Raw genomic sequence first — 20,981 nt, forward strand, 5'->3', positions numbered from 1 at the left:
CCCTGTTAAGAAAATAAAATGGTATATCAATGCTATCTATCCCCATTATAATGACCAATCTTAAAAGAGATCACGCCCAAGAATCAAAGTATAAGTACTGCACCATTTGACAGCGCCTGCTGTAGTTCGTTGGTAGAGATCCCACCACTTCGATCTTTATCCACTCTAGGAATAAACCAAAAGAATTTTTTAGGGTATCAACTTCAACCAAAATTCTTCAACTACCTACTATATTTATTCTACCTTTGGAAGATATTCCATAAGAAATTCTGATCGTGTTGTGGAGGAGGTTGATGTCCGTAGTACGCCATGACGGAGAGATGCGAACGGCCCTGAAATAGCGCGGTGGCAAAGTCATAAGAAAATTTCTGGGAGGGATGGGACTGTACATCTTCATACAGTCATTAGCGCCAGGTACCCGACAAAACATCCCACTTATCGAAACCATTTTCATATTTGACATTTTCTTTGAATTTCTCCAGTGTTAGAAGTGTCTTTAGTATTATTTTCTATAATAAAAGGTGAATATCGAAATCGTAACTAACTATTACCCCCTTAGTGAGAGATTTGCACTTTACGGTGCATTGCAAATTAAATGAAGGAAGCGGAATTATTCGTTGAAAACTGATGTGACTTTGTTATGGCAGGAGTGCCTGTGGATAGGAATTTCTTGTGGAATGTCTTCGCTAAGTAAGTACCAATGAAAGGGACGTTCCTAACTCAGAAATCAAGGCTAGATGAATTTGTCCAAGCTCGATTTTTTCACGCATCCTCCGGGGGCGAAAAAAAAAAACCGAAATATTCTTGCACAGCTATAAAGTTAGCGCTTATTAAGCAGTATAATTGTTTCAGCATTGTTATCGATTAGTTAACAGAGCAAATTAAGAAGAGATAAAGGGCTTATCTAACTTCTTCATCAATAATCGGCCCAATTTTATCCCATGTTTGACAACTGGAAAGCGATTTTAAATTCATTACAAACTAGTACTGCGTTGAACATAGCTTATTAGGGACCTTATGCAACCACGACGGCGAAGGCAACGAGGACGTGGAAAAACAAGAGATCTAATTGGCAGAAAAATAGCTCAGCACGTGCATTTTGAAACTTTGTACATTTCTTAGCCGTCCTATGTGTTGTGTCTTACTGCAGAAAAGTGACGCCAATCCTTGGTTAAAACGGCCGACCGAACTTTAATAATCACTACCTAAACAACAGTTACATAATATATCACAACCTCAATATGCATGCAAGTTAGCTATATATGTGTACTCTCTGGGACCTCTCATGTCATGTATCTTACACCTAGTGATGGTTCATATTATTTAAATTCTAATTCATTAACACTATAACATTAATTAAACCCTAGTTCATTAACACTATAACATAACACTATGCAGAACAACAACGTGAAATCATCAAAATTTGCGTCGTCTGCGAACCGAAACTGCGACGGCAAATTATTTTAATTTCCATTTGGAACTCAACGCTACTTTTATACGTCATGCTGAAGTTGAGCTGTGGCGACCTATGAGACAGTAAGCTCATGTAGCCATTTTTGAAATTCTAACTAAGAGTAGAAATTCATTTTTTAATCGAAGTCTTCCTTGGCGTTTCCGTTTTATTTCAGCAGTTATGAATTTATTTTGAATTTTCCTGTTTTGTAGAATTGATAAAGATCACAGTGGTTCCATTACAGCTGATGAACTCCAACAAGCTCTTTCGAATGGTAGGTAATCAAGAACATCAGCGAGGGTTAAAATGGAGAACAGATCCCTTTCTCTAAGCAGCATTTAAGTGTTGACCAACAGATTACTGGCAGGCCAGCTAAATATCTCTCTGTTAGCCATTTGTCAGCTGACAGTTTGCTCCAGAACTAACATATCACTAACACGTCATCACTGACTGTTAGATATCTGTCAGCTGAAAATTTTCCGTGAATGATTCTATTTTGAGCCTGTTGGCTAACAGGTGGTTTACAAAGAGCTTATAGCCGGACAACAAACAACTACCAGTTTACTCACAGACAACTTAATTCATTTTTTGGGACCTCAGTTCTTCATCACTTGCATTTGTGGGAAACATTTTCTTAATATGCTATGTGTATGGTGTCTGTAGCCTTAATTTATGGATACTCTTTCATTGCCAAAGCTCTTGAAACATCTTTTTCTTGAAGTCACATAGAAGTAAATTTCAACTGAGTGTTTAAAGTGGTCCAGAATGAACCCTTTCACTTCCAAGAATGACCAAAAAGCAATTTCTCCTCACATACTCATACATTTACAAATAAAAAGGCAATGAGAGGAAAAAAAAATTAAATTTGGTGATACTGTTTGATTTAACACTGAATTCTCAAAGGGGAAATGATAAGCAATGTATGGAGTACAGTTTAGAGAACTGAAATTTTGATCTTAGAGTGAAAAGGTTTATTGGTTTTGAAGTACTTCACCCTGTGATTTGTCTAAAGGAAGTTTGCACCTCACTCCTAGCTAATGAGATGCAAAATTGAAAACAATCTAGACTTGCTCACTCTGGGTTTTCCTATCCCTGAGGTGGTTTACGTTTGTTTGCACTTTGTGTTTTAGTCAATCTCTTCCTAGGAACTTTGATCAAATTTGAAAAAGAATTTGAGCAGGATAATTTGATTTGATTTCATTTGTTTTTCAGGATCCTGGACACCATTCAATCCAGAGACAGTGCGACTTATGATTGGTATATGCTGATTTCCAATAATTCTACAATTATTTTTGTGTGAGGTGCAAGGTGCTATTGACAAATAAATATTCTGGAAAAAAAAGAACAGCAGGGTTGGCCAAGACTGTTTGGAAAGTGTATTCTAACCCTTTTACTCCAAAAATCTCTTAAAAGCAATTTTTCTTTCTCTTTGTCACACAACTTTTGTGACCTTTGTTTAAGAATTTAGAATTGGAACAACTAATATTTTATCACAATTGGCTGTAATGTTGCAGTCGATTGCCCAATTTGCTTTTGTTGACAAGAGTAGTTGCACACCATGTCACCCACTGAAAAAATCGTTTTATTTGATGTCAATATTGTCAGTGGTTAAAAAACAAATTGACATTAGTTTAGTGTAGTCTGTACTCTTATTGACAACAGTATTCATTATCACAGTACAATAACAGCATTTATTACATGACTCGGGCAGTCAGAGGGCCAATAACTAAAATCAACCAATCAAAATGCTCTATTTCCAGTCAATATTCTCTCAGTATTGGACCAGGCACTGTCCCGAATGGTTCCGAATGATACCGCACTTGTGTCCCTTTGAACTTCAGTCGTATAATAAATCTCTCATTAACCAAGCTTGCTCGGGACCGTACTGGAAGAATGTCGGCCCTCGGTCTTTTTTGTACGGACCTCGCTGCGCTCGATCCGTACTGTCAAGACCTCGGACCAATATTCTCCCAGTATGGCCCTCGCGCTTGGTTAATAAGATATATTTATATTCCTGATCCCAGTGGTCAAAATTTGTTGTTGACCCACAACAGTTTTACCACTGTGAGGAAGCAAATATTCTTGTCAATAGGAGTACAGACCACACTAAACCACTGTTGATTTGTTAAATCCCCTCATCTATAATTATTTTCTCTATTCTTGTTTCTTGTCTGCCTGATGTTGTTTTGTTTTTGTAAGGAGAAATTCTGCCTAATGGTCACTCATGGAAGTTGAAGTGTTACCTACAGTTTATTTTTCTCATAGGTATGTTTGATCGTGATAACTCAGGAGCAATAGAGTTTAATGAATTCGAGGCATTGTGGCAGTATGTCACAGACTGGCAAAGAACATTTAGAAGTTATGATCAAGACAACTCTGGAACCATTGACAGGCAAGAACTCAAGACAGGTAACAAAAATTTTCTTGCCAATAACTTTGAATAAGAAAATGATCTCTGTAGTATATATTAAGGGTTTAATTTTAATTCTCACATTTCTTTGAATAATTTTGATTGTCTTATCAGTAAATTGTTGGTAGCCAATTATCTTGAAATGATTGATTGATATATGGTTGCAATTGCATGGAAACCGGAATCACTGTAGCAGGATTCCATTATGATTATCATTATAATAGTTTTCTTCATAAATACTGCATAATTTGCATTAATTATGGGCGAATGTTTTTAAAAAGTTCCCTTCTTATTGTCAGAAGAATCAAACTTTCTGTCCAAATTTTAGAACTTTCTCCCATAATTTCAGGACCCATTAATATCTGCAGTGAATTATTCCCCAAAGTTTGGACAGACCCAAACAAAAATATAGCTATCTTAAAAATAACAATGAGTTTGAATACATGAAAATCATATTTGTGTACTGCTGTTTCATGAAATGTATAAAAGCAATCCTCATAGTAACGAACCCTACTTAATATGTAGTAGTGGAAATAATACCTGAAAAAAATTCAGGCCCATATGGGATTTGAACCCATGACCTGAATTATAATAATCTTTATTACACGACTCGGGCAGTCAGAGGGCCAATAACTAAAATCAACAAATCAAAATGCTCTATTGCCGGTCAATATTCTCTAAGTATTGGACCAGGCACTGTCCCGAATGGTCCCGAACGACACCGCTCTTGTGTCCCTTTGAACTTCAGTCGTATAATAAATCTCTTATTAACCAAGCTTGCTCGGGACCGTACTGGAAGAATATCGGCCCTCGGTCTTTTTTGTACCGACTTCGCTGCGCTCGGTCCATACTGTCAAGACCTCTGGCCAATATTCTCCCAGTATGGCCCTCGCGCTTGGTTAACAAGATATATTTGTCGAGGATATCAATTTCACTGATAAGTGATTTACAAAAGAGTCCTCAAAAATTAAAATAAAAGAAAAAGGAAAAGCATAGACTAATATAAAAATATATAATAGTTAGACTAGAAACTATTTACATTTCTTAATGCTCTTTTAAAACTAGCTAATGATGGGCTTTGTCTGATTGAAACATCTAATTTATTCCAATCATTCGAGGCAAAATTTGTCAAGGTCCAAAGCCCCCATTTCCTACTAGATGCACTCTTATGGATATTATTTTTACATCTAGTATTATAATCATGTTTATCTTTATTAAATTCTATATTAAGAATGATGTAAAGGTAAATTATTTAGACATTTATAAATAAAAGTTGCCCTATGCTCGGCCCTACGTCTTGCAAGAGTTTTCCATTTAAGTTTATTAGGGGCCTCACTAGCAGATGACCCAATAGGCAGATCTAAAATTATTTTTGCAGCTTTACTGTGTAAAGATTGAAGTTGCAACATTAAAGTGGAATTGCTCCTATCCCCCCATATGATATCTGCATAGTCAAACAGTGGCAGAATATAGCTGTTAAAAAACAGCAATCTAGCATCTAAAGGTAGGCAATAACGAATACGTTTAAGTAAACCCAGCTTCTTATTTATCTTAGAAAACGTTTGATCAACATGATCTTGCCAAGTTGAATGATTATTGATAACAATACCTAAGTACTTAAATGAACTTACTTCATCAAGATCCATGTTATCAACCCTAAATGAAATAGAATCAATCTTATTCAGTCATTGACTGCTACCAATGATCATGAATTTAGATTTTCTTATAAGCTAAGCGTCAAGTGATTTAACTTCAGCCAATTGTTCAATTTTTCCAAGTCTGAGTTCATATAAGACTTGACATTGGAGAGAGATTTGTCAGAAATGAAGAGAACAGTATCGTCTGCATAAGGGGTTACATCGCAGTGTTCTAAGTAATCTGGTAAATCGTTGATGTACAACATAAACAATAAGGGACCCAAAATGGAACCTTGGGGACCTCTGTGATACCAGTGCAGTGCTCTACCAACTGAGCTAACAAGCCAACGGGGAGGTGGTAGTTAGCTGGGAGCTCCCAGTTGGCTTGTTAGCTCAGTTGGTAGAGCACTGCACCGGCATCGCAGAGATCATGGGTTCAAATACTGTATGGGCCTGAATTTTTTTCAGGCCTTATTTCCACAAGTACTTAAGTAGGGTTCATTATTATGAGGATTGCTTCTATGCATTTGCAGAGGTGTCGCTAAAACTTTGATTTGGGCAAAATATTTTTCAAAAAGCCTTGAAATTGGTTGACAGATATTTTTTATTACTTTTGCACAATTCTGTAGTTATACAGTTGTGAATTGTGTACTAGTTTGTTGATTGACTTTGAAATATGTTTATTTTTCTTTATTTCATAGCTCTTACAAACTTTGGTAAGTTTTTTCCTTCACTTCTTAAAAACATGATTATGGTATTTGCAAAAATTAGCCTTTGTGGGTTGAAATTGATGCAACTAGACATTATTTCCCATGTGCACAACTAGTGATGAGCAATGTTTTTTATATTTTCTTGTTTTAACAGGGTACAGATTGTCAGAGAGAATGTACACACTTCTTATAACAAAGTTTGATCGCAGTGACAAGGGCTCAATCAATTTTGATGATTTCATCCAGTGTTGTCTAATATTACAGGTATTGAATAAAGTTATTATTCAATTTGTCACAAGTATGGGACAAAGAAAACTTCTGAGTCCCTCAAATGCAACAGACTCCCAGAATTTTGGGTTTTGGTTCCCAGTGCAGTACCACTGAGCTTCAGAAGACTTGTTGATGAGCTTGGCCAGCACTGGGTTTGTATGTGACAAGCGTCCTGCTTAACAATTGGTTCATGCTCTAGTGTGCACTATCGAGTTATGGAGCATGCGGGAAGTTTGGAGAGCATGAAAGAGTTGCCCGAAGCAGTGATAGCCGAGGGCAACTCTAGCTTCTTGAGTGCTCTCCAAACTTCCCACGTGCTCCATAACTTGATAGTGCACAGCTGAAAGCATGAACCAATTGTTTTAGAACATAGCCTGTGCAATTGCACATCAAATCTGATGCGAAAAGTGGACAACAATATATATCAATTGAAGCGAATCGTGACGGCGCTGATGTCAAGTCTCCTTTTCCGTTGTTTTTCTCTTTTTCTGCCTCATTTAAGAACTCTAGCCCAAGGGAAAAGGTCGAAAAATTGTCTTTGTTTTGGGACTAGCAGGCCGAATCTCTGTTTGTATCCATTATTGTCGCGAAATATATTATTTTTTCCCCACGCTAACAATGGCCACTCACGCGAAAAAAAAAATTTCTGGCAAACCGATTTGCTCATGCTATCAGCGTGCACTATCAGGATTTTGAGCACGCTAATGTATACTGAATTTGATTGCGTGGCTCTGCTAGCTATGTTATAATTACTGTTAGGATCAGTTAACCCATTAAGTCTCAGAAGTGATAAGCTGGTAACTTCTCCCCAAAATATCCTTACAATATCCAACCAAAAGGTGATGAGAATACTCAGACCCATCAGGAAGAAGTTTTATCTTGATCTAATACCATATTCTCATAAATAATTTACAAGGAAGTGTGTAGCAGTAAGCGTGTTATCAGCAATTTGCCGGTTGGATAGCATTATACACCTTTTAACAACTAGACCCAGACCTTTAGATTTTGTAGTCTGATGCATAATTACTGACTTCAAATAGCTAGAGTATTCTTTGTATATTAGTTTATTAATTTTGTTTGTCATTTCCTTTCAGATTCTGACCAATGCCTTCAGAAGCCGGGATCGAAATCTGAATGGTTGGATAACCATTGGATATGAAGATTTCTTGGGAATGGTGTTCAGCTTGAACATGAATTAGATACTGTTTCTAGCTATAACACTTATCAGTCAATTACCATTCAAAATCCTACAATCCTCCTAGAGAATACTAAAATATACAGAGCACTGTATGCAAATTCTACCTTACTACAGGATGCTACATGTAGCTTGCCAAATTTGAGCTGGCAGCATCCTTAATTGTGTTTTTAAAAAACCTTGCACGACTTTTGAGTGTTTTAATACAAAACTTCCTGTAGAGATTTAAAATTTTAATACGAGGTCCAAAGTCTTCAGAGCAGAGCTTGGAAAGACCTGTCCACTTGTCTTACTGACTTACTGACAGGTTAGAAGATGTCTCTTTTAAAGATCAGCTTTTGACCAGATGCTGATTGGCAAAGCCCCAGGCAGGTAAGCCAAATTTTAATCTGGAGGAAAAGCATGAATTTGGATCTTCATGTAGCTTTGTACTGTGTGTAAATATCAGGTTGTTTCTGATCATTACTTTCCAGGAAAGAACTGCTCATGACAGCCAAATACTCTCATAATACTTCAATATAGATGGTGTACTAATCAATTTAAACACAGCTTTTACATAATTGAGTTGCACTTAATTTTAAGTGTTCAAAAGCAAAGCTTGGATATTGACTTTTGTCGATGGGAAGGTTAGGTCATCGGCTAGTTAGGGCTTTAGCGATGTCTTGATACTTAAAATGATTGCAGTGCCATTTTACTAGTAATAACACTTTACTATTAGTGGTACAGAAATGCAGAAAGGCTAATCGCCGCTACTTCTAAATGTATGTTGCAGTCTCAATAGCAAAGAAGGACTCAACATACCTTAGAAAGGGTAAAACCCTTCCTCAATTGGTGCCCTTATACCCTGGTCCCAGAGGTTCTTTTCTCTTCTCCCTAAAAAAATCGGCGCCAAGCGCCGGCAGCTTCTTGTCGGTACTTGGCACCGACTTTTTTAGGGAGAAGAGAAGAGAACCTCTGGGACCAGGGTAGTGCCCTTAAGGGCAATACAGTTAATTTAGTTTCCAGGTATAAAATTTTAAAAAATTTCTGCTCCCATGGAATGAGCCATCATATTTGGATAATCCTGAAATAATGAATAGACTTAGTTAAAAATGATTATCTTATTGCAAATATATCATTTTGCAAGATTGTTGTAATAGATGATATCAATTGTGATAGTTTATGAAATAAATTTTAATAGATTCTTGAGACATGCCTGAAAATATTTTTTTTAATTACTGCAGTTACATTTTACGAAGTTATACACACAGAGTTCGTACGCGTCTTGAAAACCCATGGGAGGACATCCATCACACAGTAATCTTGTGCGTGGGAAATTAACATCTCCTACCCCTAACCCTGCAGGAGACGGGACCTCCATTTATTCATCCCTATCCGAGAAGACTAGAATATCTAACCATTTCTTGATGTTATAGGAAGGTAGCATATTCTTCTCAATTATTTTAAGACCCTGAGTGTTGGTCTGGCTGGGGCTTGAACCCTCGACCTCCCGCACAACAGTCCAGCGCTCTATCCATTGAGCTAACCGGGAGGCGGTTGAGAACAATATGGAGGAATATGTATACCTTAGAGTGTACAGGTTAGTAACAACAGGCACATAGAAGATAACTGTGCAAGGAAGACAAAACCAACAGTATTTTATTAACAGCCTTTGTCAAATTAAGGTCAACAATTATACTAAATGCCTCATATAATTACAACATTTTGTATCAAAGTGATGCAGTTTAATATTTCAAGTATTAAATATCATTTGTTTTTCATCCTGTTTCTATCTATCATAAATTTCAGTTTAATAACCTCAACTGGCTGTGGACTTCACCTATTCTTGATAGACCAGGTAGAATGTGTTTGATGATAAATGTAATCATTTCAAAATAAAACAGTTGCCTTGAGAAAATTACAGCTCATGTTTTGTTAATTATAATTCATGTCCTATGTACTACAGCAAAATTACATGCACAAAAAAATGTGTTTGTGTTGACCTGTACAAGCCAGCTAATTATAAGAAGCATCTGCTTAAATTTACAGCATTGACTTCAAATGTAATGGATCAGTACTAAACAAAATAGTCTCTTATACATTAAGTTTTGGAGCTTCTAGACACAATTAATTCCACTATATTTTAAAGGATAGTGTGTCAACATTTTTCCAGTCTGGGTGATGTAACCCAGACTGGCTTAGAGAGTGGTAGCATTTGAGAAGTCTCTCACTGGTGCACAATGTTCTTTTCCAACCACTTAGCAAATCAATTTTTTCCATTTAAACTCAGTCTGATATACAAAACGTCTCAAACATTCCTTATCACATTGATATGGTCAGAAAACCATTGTTTAGTACCTCTGTCAGTAACTGAATTGATGGGAAAGGAAAGAAATTGGCCAATTTAACAAAGACTTACTGCATTAGAGGCTGACATTTATCATTAATGTTTTCCTATAATATGTTAAACCATACAACTAAATTTAAACATAATAACTAAGTTATAACTAAGTTTAAACAGAAACTCTCAACTAAACCATAATTATGTCTACACTTTTGCAAAGTGCATAAGACAAAATTCAGATTACAGTGGATGAAATCAGCCACTGTTGTCCTCAATTGTTAAATGAGGCAACACAACATACATACAATTTTACCAGGTGACCAAACCCCAGATAGGTACTATCTTTTATAGGTATAAAATGTTAGCATTTTATCACAAATACCACCATCTTATTGGCTACACTACTAGCTATCTAATTTGTACTAGAGAGTGAGTACAGTAGCTAGGTAGCCTGACACAGTACATTAAAAGGTAAAAACGTGAGTTTATCATGTTTCTTAGCTTTGAAAATCTAGTAGATTTATACTAAAACAAGGAGACTTATGTGCTTTTGATTTCTATGCATGACAGCTCATTTGGATTTCACCTTAGTCAACTATGATGAAATACTGAATTTTCATGCTCATAATCTAATGAATGAATGGTCTGGTAGAATCTGTGAGAAAACATAAATCCCAAGTAAGGATCACCCTCCCTCCCTAGCTCACCCACTTTACAGTTAGAAGAGATGACTAGCTGAGAAAACAACAGTGCTCCAGTTGGTAGCTGCCTGATGATAGCAGTCTGTTCTTTCCATATAGTTACACATTAATTGGTCAGTCAGTCATAAAATTAATTATTATTGCAATTCTATTAAATGTTGGCACAATCAGGTCTCAAAAACCCACGTACAACATCCAGAAAAGACATCTGTTGTGTTTCCTGACCAGTCACATTCTCTTAACTACACTGACCCTGGAAGGGTTTTTTGGCACATCACTTCACATTTACAATCTGCAATAGATTTTGTTTTCCAATCTTGTGAGGGTATGAGAGAAAGAATGGTTAGTCTTCAACACAACACTTCTTATCTTGTTTCATTAACCCTTAAACTCCCGTTAGTGACCAACACAGAATTTCTCCTTACATCATCCATACAATATCAAGTAGCCAAGTGATAAGAATAAAGAAAAATATCAATTAGGGGATGATTAGTCAATCAAATGCCAAATTCTCCAAACTTACATGATAAGAACCGTATGACATACAGTAAGGAGAACTAACCACTGAGATCTTGGGAGAGGAAGTGTTAAATATTGATTCAAAAATGAACAGTACATGACTGCCAATAAATACAGATATTTGAAAGGTACAATAATATTATTTTACCTCTTCTTTTAAAATAATATTAATTATTGTTATAATAGTGTTAATTTAACAGTTTGCTTGCAAATACAGCCTGCTGTTAGAGGGCACAGCCCTTAAAGCTCAATTCATTTTAAATTATTGTTCTATGTACAATTTCATAATAATTTTTTATACGCTAATTGACTAAGAGGGATATACAGCAGTGAAAAATATTCAGCACACAGATAAATTAAAATTTAATGCAAGGGAAAAAAAATTGAGCAGATTTATGAAAGCCAAATAGTTACATCTGACCCAACTAAATTAGTCAATAAGCATGAAAATCCCTTTTTTAAATTTTTAGACAAAGGTATTACCATATTATTTTGTGAATGTTGTAACTATGTGCACGAAGAGGAATTAATTACAATATTTTTGTGCCATGCATGACTTTGGAATTACTCTCAGACTAATTAATGTGAATTAAGCTGCCACAACTGTCCTCCAGGAAGAGCCTTTAATTCATTAGTAAGTCCTTGAGGTGAAAAAATTATTCTTTTTGTTCTCATTCACTTGCAATTTTTATCTTAGCAAGGCTGAAAAGGCCACAACACTAACTTTTCAACTTACTAACCAAGTGACTAGCTATATAGTGACATCTCAGAAATAATGACAACTTCAGTTTGTTTACTAGCCAAACCGGCTTGTGGAAATTGAAAACCACCAGCCAAAACCAAACTTCTACTAGTTTGTGGCTTGTGGGCTACTGTTAGTGTCAAGGCCTGCTGAAGAATTCTGATGGTAGAATGGAAAAGTCTACCTAAAAATTCCAATTCCAATTCCAATTATTGTTCCTCCTTTTCACAACCTATTTAACGTCAAAGGTTGATTGGCTCACCTCTTTGCTCAATTTACCTCTAGCTATAGATGATATCTGTATGCAGTGGTTTAAAAATGTGTTTTAAAATTGAATTTGATTTAAATATGTCAATAATATCTACATAACAAACATTTATTACACGACTCGGGCAGTCAGAGGGCCAATAACTAAAATCAGCCAATCAAAATGCTCTATTGCCGGTCAATATTCTCTCAGTATTGGACCGGGCACTGTCCTGAATGGTCCTGAATGGTCCTGAATTGTCCCAAATGGTCCCAAATGATACCGCACTTGTGTCCCTTTGAACTTCAGTCGTATAATAAATCTCTTATTAACCAAGCTTGCTCGGGACCGTACTGGAAGAATATCGGCCCTCTGTCTTTTTTGTACAGACCTAGCTGCGCTCAGTCTGTACTGTCAAGACCTCGGGCTGATATTCTCCCAGTATGGCCCTCGTGCTTGGTTAATAAGATATACATATTTACATCTCCACTTGCAGATATGAATTTATTTCATAGAGTTGACAATATCTCTCAATTAAGCCTGTCCTTTGCTCACTCGCAAGAGATATCACAAACACTCCAAGATCAAATTTGTATCCACACATGTCCATGTAATATCCTCTATTTAATTTACACTTCTGTTTGTCTCTAAGGTGGCTGCTTCAAAGGCCAATTTGAAAGATTTGCACTGGCTGAAGGAGAGACAGAACTATAACCTGAAAAAAAAAAAATTAAAAACATCAAGTAAAAAAATAATTGCTAACAAGAGAATCTATTGGGCTTTCAAAGAACAATAGAATTTATGTTCTCAGACATAAATCTGTTTTGGGCCAGACTCTTGAGTTATTTTAGCCTGAGCTGCTTGGCAAGGGTTAAAATGACTTTGAGAAGGGCCAAAAACAGATCTATTCCCAAGAACATAAATTGTATTACAGTAACTATTAGCATCACTTTGGATGACATATATTAAAAAGATAGTGAAAAATGACTACAAAACAGTCTTAACAATCCTGCAAGCACGCGAGTGGGCTAAAAGCCAAAATCCCCTATTTAGCCTGCAAAATGGGCCACAATGTGTGCCAAAGTGATGGCAATAAAGGGCTTTATTATGGAGTAAATAGAAACTTTCAACAAACTGACTTTCCCCATTTAAATGAGAACTTATCCCTTTCAATCCCAGAGCTGTTTTACATGAAAACTGGCATATCAAGACCTTGCCCACAAACATGTACAATACTGACCAACAGTATGGAGTACAGCACGAAAAAATTTCAGAGCTGATTGGTAAGGAAAGGATCACTAAGCCACAGGCACCCCAAGCTCACTACCAGAAAAGTGGATGTGACTCTTACAGTGTTGCACAACATCTCATATTTATAAAGGTTTGTATGGGATGTTATCATTTTGCCTTAAAAGAGAGAAAATAATGTCTTGTTTTGAAATAAAATGGACTTACCTTATTGTCTTGTTGTTTTCTTTGTTGATTACCAGTGTCTCAGGCCATTTTGAAGCATTTTCAGCGAGTTAGCGATATTTTGGTGTCCAACTGCTAAAAGAAAGACAAGGCAGGAAACTCACTTTAGAAGTGTCCATTGCCCGAAGTGAATAATTCTGCCAAAAAATTACTACTAGTCTCGATTCCTCCAGAAAATCAAAGCAGAGATGTTGCAGTTCCATTTCCATTCACTCGATTCCTAATTCCTCCCACAGATCTTTCACTAGCGATGCTTTTATCTCCAGCTCGATAGGCTTTCCAATTTCGAATTAGGCTTGTTGAAACAATGGTGGCCCGTTCGCCGATCGCATAGTATGTCGGGTAACAAAAATAAGCCTAGCGAGGGTAGCCACAGCGGCCTGCAGTCGACAAACAAACCAGTTAGCTCCCCTGGTCCCTCCAGGCCGCTGGCTACCCTCGCCGTGCTTATCTTTGTTACCTGACATACTACTCAATTGACGAACGGGTCCACGATCGTTTCAATGAGACTAATTCGAAATTGGAAAGCCTATCGAGCTGGAGATAAAAGCATCGCTAGTGAAAGATCTGTGGGAGGAATTGGGAATCGAGTGAATGAAAATGGAACTGCAACATCTCTGCTTTGATTTTCTGGAGGAATCGAGACTGGTAGTAATTTTTTGGTGGAATTATTCGCTTTGGGCGACAGACACTTCTAAAATGAGTTTCCTGCCTTGTCTTTATTTTAGCAGTTAAACACCAAAATAGCGCCAACTTGCCGAAAATGCTTCAAAATGGCCTGAGACGCTGGTAATCAACAAAGAAAACAACAAGACAATAAGGTAAGTCCATTTTATTTCAAAACAAGACATTTTTTTCTCTCTTTTAAGGCAAACCGATAACATCCCATACCAACCTTTAAAAGTATAAGACGTTGCACAACACTGTAAGAGTCATGTCTGCTTTTCTAGTAGTGAGCTTGGGCTGCCTGTGACTAACATGATCAATTTTATGAACCAAAACTTAGGAACATACAGATTAAGGATGTTTTTAATGAGTCAGCCAATTGCAACTAGCATCTGAGGTAAAGGAAAAGCTGCAAATTAAATCTGCCAATAAACTTTGCATTGACATCAAGTCAAAACGTACTTAGCACACAGCTAGATGACAATTACATTTCCTGATAATGTCCTTTGATTTAAGAAGTTTACCTCCCCGCCCCCACCCACCCAAAAAAAAGAAAGAAAAAAAAAATGATATTACACCTGGTTACTAGGTTGTGCTATGAAAACTCAACTTTTCATTGGGGGAGGGAAGGGTGTGGTAAACTCAAATGAAATCATGCAGGAAAAAATGTAAGTACTGTAAAAGCCCACATATAAGCCGCACTTTTTTCCGTTGCTAGAAATTGGGGGTGCTCATCTGCGGGAACATTTGAAAAAGGTGTCGTGAATGTCAACGTCAATTTCCATTTTCACATCCAATCTAATGCCTGGTCACTAAACTAAGCTTCAAATGTTCTGCTCACGTTCTTGTAAAGCAAAAACCTATGGAAAAACTGTGTTGAAATTCCCGTCCAAAAATACCAGAAAAAGGCCAATCATATGTCAAAGTTGGTAGAAACCATGTTCATTATATTAAAGTGCTAAAATTGTGGGTAAGACTTTGAAGTATTTTCCGTTGCAATGTTAATATTGAGTTTACGTTCAATGAACAGTGGATGAAGATGACTTTTCAAGACTCGACTTTAGATTTCTTTTGATTTCTTTCAAAAAACTTTTTTTCCAAAATTTGAGCTTCTAAATTTATGGTGCAGCTTATCTCCGGGCTTTTACAGTAATCAAGACTTAACCATGCACTCCAGGGCTGTAGCCAGATTTCAGGACAAGACGAGCCAATTTTTTAGCGCCGAAGGCATGAGCTGTTAGAGGGGTCTGGGGGGCATGCCCCCCAGAAAACTTTGAAATCTAGAGGTTTAGAAATGCTCTTTTAAGGATTTTCCGTGGCATTTTTCTTCAGAAAAGTCAATCTTTCAGAAAAAAATTTAAAAAGGCCAAAATTAAAACGAGGCAATTGCCTCGTCTTGCCTCATGCTAGCTACGACCCTGCACTCTCTATAGAGAAGCATGGAAAAAAATCACAACTTGAACCTACATAAAGGCCACTTATATTAATCCAAAGAAACTATAGGTTAATGCTAGAACAGTTTGCTGTTAGTGGTAAACTAGGTCACAAAATATACTACTAAAGAATGTTTCACTCACCACTTGTACCATGTGATTTGCTCCCCTGGAAACTTGACAAAGTTTCATGCAAATGCTGCCTCTCACGATCCTGTAAATTAAAACCAAATCAAGAACATCAATTATCACATTTTCAAAGTTTTCTTCATATCTGTATTTAAGTTCTTGAAAATCAAAATTCCCTTGAAAAAGCTACTTTACGAGTCTACTCAAAATGTCTACCTTCTTAGCTACATGCATGTTAAAATATCTTAACATCATCATTTTCTCCATTTTATGGTCTTAAGATATGTTTCATCTGATAAATCCTGAAAAGCTATTAATATTTTGAGATCCCCTCCATTATAAAAGTGGGAATGCAAATTAGAATCTGATTGTTTCAACAGCTCCCATATGCTACTTAAAAAATAAAACTGTTAGGTACAGATTTCTAGGTCTGCTTTTTTCATGATAACTTACAGACTAGTTAAAGATGTTTTTTATGAAACTGCAAAAAAAAAAAATATATATTGCAACCTTATTTGTACTCTCATTCCCATCCATATATTTTTCCCTATTCTGCAGTGAAAAACAGTCGCATATTTCCCCTTATTATTCTTTAGCCCTAATACTGTAACATGGCATGATCTAAACAATCTTAGCTATTTCATGCTATGGCCACCATGATAAGTTCGAGAAGATATACCAGGCAGCTGCAGTCTCCTCTGCAGACTTTTCCTTTCATTATTACCTTGCTGCTTTTGATTTCCGCAATGGCTGTAAGGATTTGTTGTCTGGCATCCTTCCTTGTTACTCCAAGTTCACTTAGATCTCCATCACTCAAGGTTAGAAATGACTCCATGTCAACCTACCAACAGTAGTTCGTAACAATTTTTCACAACAACATGACTTGAGCTTAAACTACATAGACAACAACAAAATAGTAGTAATAATAATAATAATAATAATTATCTTAAGGCACATTTTTTATATCCTTATATATGAGTAACATATTAAAATAATTATGTGCCATTTGCAGCCTGAGTGGCACCAAAAATTGAACAAATTTATAATTTTTAAGGCTAAAAGGTTATTCATTGATAACAGCAGCCAAGAATTTAGTGCTTGTCTCACAATGAAGTCAATTTCGAGTCTATTACAACTTGGGCTTCATTTAAGCTGTGAGTTTGGTTTACATGCTGAAAATCAATAATTAACTTTATACCTATCACAAGAGTTAAAATTTGTATTTTAGCACCTTTTTAAAACAGATTTTCAAAGGTCAGCTGTTTAAAGCTACAACAGTTAGTTTCCTAAATACCTCTTGTTCCTCAAAAATTGGTTGGTACTTCTCCAATGATAATTTATTTAGCAAATTTTCTACATCACCTGAAACAAATATGATATGATGATGAAACAAAATTTTTAACCGTGACATTCCACTATCAGCTGTAACCCCAACCCAGCTGTTAAAGGTTTCATTCTATTGTATGTTGGTGTATGCAAAAGACTGTCAAAAAATAGTAAAAAAATCTCAGAGATCTTAGCAGATCCCTCACAAGAAAATATCAAAACACCAACAGCAAGCAAAAGAAATTACCCAACATAGCTAACTTTTTAGATCTTTATTAAAAAATACAAATATTAAAAATAATGTACCTTCACTATGGTTGAATGTATCTCTATGGGAATAATGATCTCTTGCATAAGATGAAAATGATCTGCTTGTATCATCAGCATGGCCTTGAAGAGAAGAATAACTTAATTCTTTACGCAAAGTTATTCTCTCAACTGGCGCTGATCTGACTGTCATGACAGTTGGGGTTGGACTGGCAGCCGTTCCCCTCCCTGCTTTGTGCCAAAGTGACGATGACATGGCAGACATAGGGCTAAATGACAAGTCAACAGCAGGACTAATTGCCTTTAGTGTCCTGTCAAAAAGAAAAATAATTAAATATAAATAAGCAGTCTGAAACCTCATGTGGCTACTGATACAGAACAATTATTATAGCACTGAACAAAAAAATAAAGGCTGTGTAATGATGCTAGAAAGTAGTCTTGCAGAAGATTTGTATTCACATGCAAAACAGAAAACTTGCCACATTGTCCATGTAATTAATTGAAGCTACCTCAGCCTCACGACAATGCTGGTAAGCAGTGAGATGTAATATACCTATTGGCCACTTGTATGACTATGCAGGCCATGGCTGGCCAGGGGCTGTTGAGGTTTCTTATCTCCCCTGCAGATGTCGAGTAAATTTGATCACCTTGCATTAAACATGCCTGTGAGTTTCTGCTCCCCTTCACTCCTGACCCTTTGGTCAATACATGTAGTCCTCCACTGATTTACAGAGTAGTGCTACCTGGATGGATGACGCTCAAAGGGTTGTTACCTACTACATCTGATGTAGTTCTTCTTGGAGGTGCATCACAAGGAAAAAGCAATCTCCCTGTAATATTACATTCCTAATTGGAATGCAAGTCTCGACACTTTTTGATAACAGTCAATGTAACCCCAATCCCTTAAGCTGGAATTATATCTTTTTTATGGGTCCAGCATTTGCTAACCTTGATTCTGAGTTGTTGGATGCTGATGAGTAAAAGCTTGCTGTGGAATATGAGGATTCTGGACTTCCAGTAAAGTTCTTACTTTTCACCAATGTTGGAGACATGAGTGACTTATAGGCTGGATATGCACTGACACTGCTCTGAAAAGGCAAAGTTAGAGGTGCATTAAAAACAATATTCCTTTCTAAAGCTAAGGCCGAACCCAAAACTTATGACTGAAACCCAACCATGCTTCAACACCAAGACTATCTTAGGAAATGTCCCCCTTACATTGTCACATCCCAAACAAATATGTGAATGTAACCTTGGCAGCTACTTAAAAACTCTTCAGCAGGCTAAATGGTACATTTGAATGTTAAAGAGATATAACTTATTTCTCCACCAGTTTTATACAACACTATTTAAAAGTTTCTGTACAATTTTCTCTTTCCATACAAATGTAACCAAAATTTAGGGTAAAATTTTAATTGAAAACTGATATTTAAAGTAACATTTAATCACCAGTCACAAGGTTGAAAAAGATATGTTATCTTTGTATTGGATCACTAGTATACTTTAAATTCAGACTTTTCAGAGTGATAGCTTTACATTTTAGGTTATCAACCACATGCTGCTTATAAATGACTGCTGGACCTAAAATATTACAACATTTAATAGACACTACTATTACAAGTTTTATTAGAAGTTCTAGGGCTCATATCCTTTTTCAAAAAAAAATTCAAAGACTTTTCCAGGACTTTTCCAGGACTCAGACTGATTTTTCCAGGACTCCAAATTTCACCTAAGACTCTTTCATTCCCAAGATTTTGCAGTCAGTTCTCCTTATGGTCTACATACATGTCATATACTGTCAACATAAAATCTGAAAACTTCATTGCTCAAGTTCAGAAGATTTCCAGGACTTTCCAGGACCTATCAGTAGTCCTTTTCCAGGAATTTCTGGTCCTGATTAAAGTAAAAAATAAAATTCCAGGAATTTCCAGGTTTTCCAGAACCAGTGCACACCCTGAAGTATACACTGATCACAAAAATATTAAACCTAAAAGCCTTATTTGCTTTAATTTTGCCAAAGTTTCCTTTACCAAAATAAGCCAGAATCAATACAATAACAGTAAAACATGAGAATTCATATGTCTGAGTGCATTTAATTTCACAGAAACTAGTTCAAAGTTAAATAGATTTAAAATGTTAGGAATTAATGAGAAAAAGATTACAATGTTATCCAGATCATCTTCAAAATACTTTTCATGGGCATCTGGAATGGATTCACCATTAATACAAAGACTGGGTACCTGAATGAAAAAAACAGCGACATTTAACATGACAACAAAAAATATGTCTAACTTTAAATTCTTAGCATTTTTTTGTTATAATAATTTATCTATTACTAACACGAATTTGGTTATCTCATTTGTTGCAGACAGGGATGCTGAGTAAACATGAGAAATCTAAGTGGACCTACTACACTTACAAACCAAAGTCTATTGTCTTGGACCTTAACCATTTACAAGTCAGAGTGTCTATCCTGCTGGACCATATCCAATTAAAAGACAGAAGGTCTATCCTGCTGGACCTTATCCACTCCCAAGCCAGAAGGTCCATCCCGCAGGACCTTAGAGCGCTGTATCTACATAGAAGCCAAAGAGCCCCTCCTACTGCACCTTGTACACTCACAAGGCAGATGGAACATCCTGCTGGACCATATTCATTTATGACCTAAAGGGTCCATTCTTCTAGACCTTAATATCCAGATTTCAGTGGCATGAAGGAAAATGAAGCATTGCTTCACCCCCCTGGCCTGGATGTCAGTCCATCCAGGATTATCACAAAAAATTTCATCAGGTTCTCCTGACTGTTTCCTTTACTCATTTATACTCCTAGGTGGAGAGAGGCACTTTCACAACCAACTGTCTTGCCAAAAACACAACATAGTGACCAGACCAAGGCTCAAACTCACAGATTTATACTCCTAGGTGGAGAGAGGCACTTTCACAACCAGTTGTCTTGCCAAAAACACAACATAGTGACCAGACCAAGGCTCAAACTCACAGATTTATACTCCTAGGTGGAGAGAGGCACTTTCACAACCAATTGTCTTGCCAAAAACACAACATAGTGACCAGACCAAGGCTCAAACTCACAGATTTATACTCCTAGGTGGAGAGAGGCACTTTCACAACCAATTGTCTTGCCAAAAACACAACATAGTGACCAGACCAAGGCTCAAACTCACAGATTTATACTCCTAGGTGGAGAGAGGCACTTTCACAACCAATTGTCTTGCCAAAAACACAACATAGTGACCAGACCAAGGCTCAAACTCACAGATTTATACTCCTAGGTGGAGAGAGGCACTTTCACAACCAATTGTCTTGCCAAAAACACAACATAGTGACCAGACCAAGGCTCAAACTCACAGATTTATACTCCTAGGTGGAGAGAGGCACTTTCACAACCAATTGTCTTGCCAAAAACACAACATAGTGACCAGACCTAGGCTCAAACTCACAGATTTATACTCCTAGGTGGAGA

General features: G+C 36.7%; 3 protein-coding genes across 5 annotated transcripts in view; 1 reads left to right on the forward strand and 2 right to left on the reverse strand.

Moving 5' to 3' along the window:
• Positions 1-370, reverse strand: part of LOC111337363 (programmed cell death protein 6) — an 8,889-nt gene extending 8,519 nt beyond the window's left edge. The window contains exons 1-3 of the mRNA XM_022943645.2: positions 244-370; positions 104-165; positions 1-2 (exon numbers count right to left, since the gene is read on the reverse strand). The exon at positions 1-2 is cut by the window's left edge and continues 43 nt beyond it. Of these exons, the coding sequence (XP_022799380.1) occupies positions 1-2; positions 104-165; positions 244-311 (132 nt within the window). The 5' untranslated portion in view covers positions 312-370. The remainder of the gene's footprint in view (positions 3-103; positions 166-243) is intronic.
• A 179-nt stretch (positions 371-549) lies between these two features.
• LOC111337389 (programmed cell death protein 6) lies at positions 550-8,861 on the forward strand. 2 transcript variants are annotated; one of them, XM_022943674.2, is made up of 7 exons: positions 550-690; positions 1,666-1,727; positions 2,666-2,710; positions 3,719-3,862; positions 6,202-6,216; positions 6,365-6,474; positions 7,575-8,861. In XM_022943674.2, exons 1-7 carry the CDS (start codon positions 641-643, stop codon positions 7,677-7,679), a joined length of 531 nt encoding a protein of 176 aa, XP_022799409.1. In that variant the 5' UTR covers positions 550-640; the 3' UTR covers positions 7,680-8,861. The 2 variants fall into 2 exon arrangements, with proteins under 2 accessions (XP_022799409.1, XP_088611572.1); XM_088755446.1 differs by lacking the exon at positions 550-690 and adding an exon at positions 1,451-1,536.
• Positions 8,862-9,292: 431 nt separating this feature from the next.
• Positions 9,293-20,981, reverse strand: part of LOC111337379 (ankyrin repeat and SAM domain-containing protein 6) — a 32,367-nt gene continuing 20,678 nt past the window's right edge. Inside the window, exons 12-18 of one of the 2 annotated variants that reach the window (XM_088755444.1) lie at positions 19,664-19,741; positions 18,450-18,589; positions 17,541-17,812; positions 17,203-17,270; positions 16,633-16,749; positions 15,924-15,993; positions 9,293-12,922 (exon numbers count right to left, since the gene is read on the reverse strand). In XM_088755444.1, coding sequence (XP_088611570.1) covers positions 12,855-12,922; positions 15,924-15,993; positions 16,633-16,749; positions 17,203-17,270; positions 17,541-17,812; positions 18,450-18,589; positions 19,664-19,741 — 813 coding nt within the window. In that variant the 3' untranslated portion in view covers positions 9,293-12,854. The remainder of the gene's footprint in view (positions 12,923-15,923; positions 15,994-16,632; positions 16,750-17,202; positions 17,271-17,540; positions 17,813-18,449; positions 18,590-19,663; positions 19,742-20,981) is intronic. The other variant, XM_022943662.2, reaches the window with a different exon arrangement.

This window comes from Stylophora pistillata, chromosome 3, assembly GCF_964205215.1.
Source record: "Stylophora pistillata chromosome 3, jaStyPist1.2, whole genome shotgun sequence".
Classification (NCBI taxonomy): domain Eukaryota; kingdom Metazoa; phylum Cnidaria; class Anthozoa; order Scleractinia; family Pocilloporidae; genus Stylophora; species Stylophora pistillata.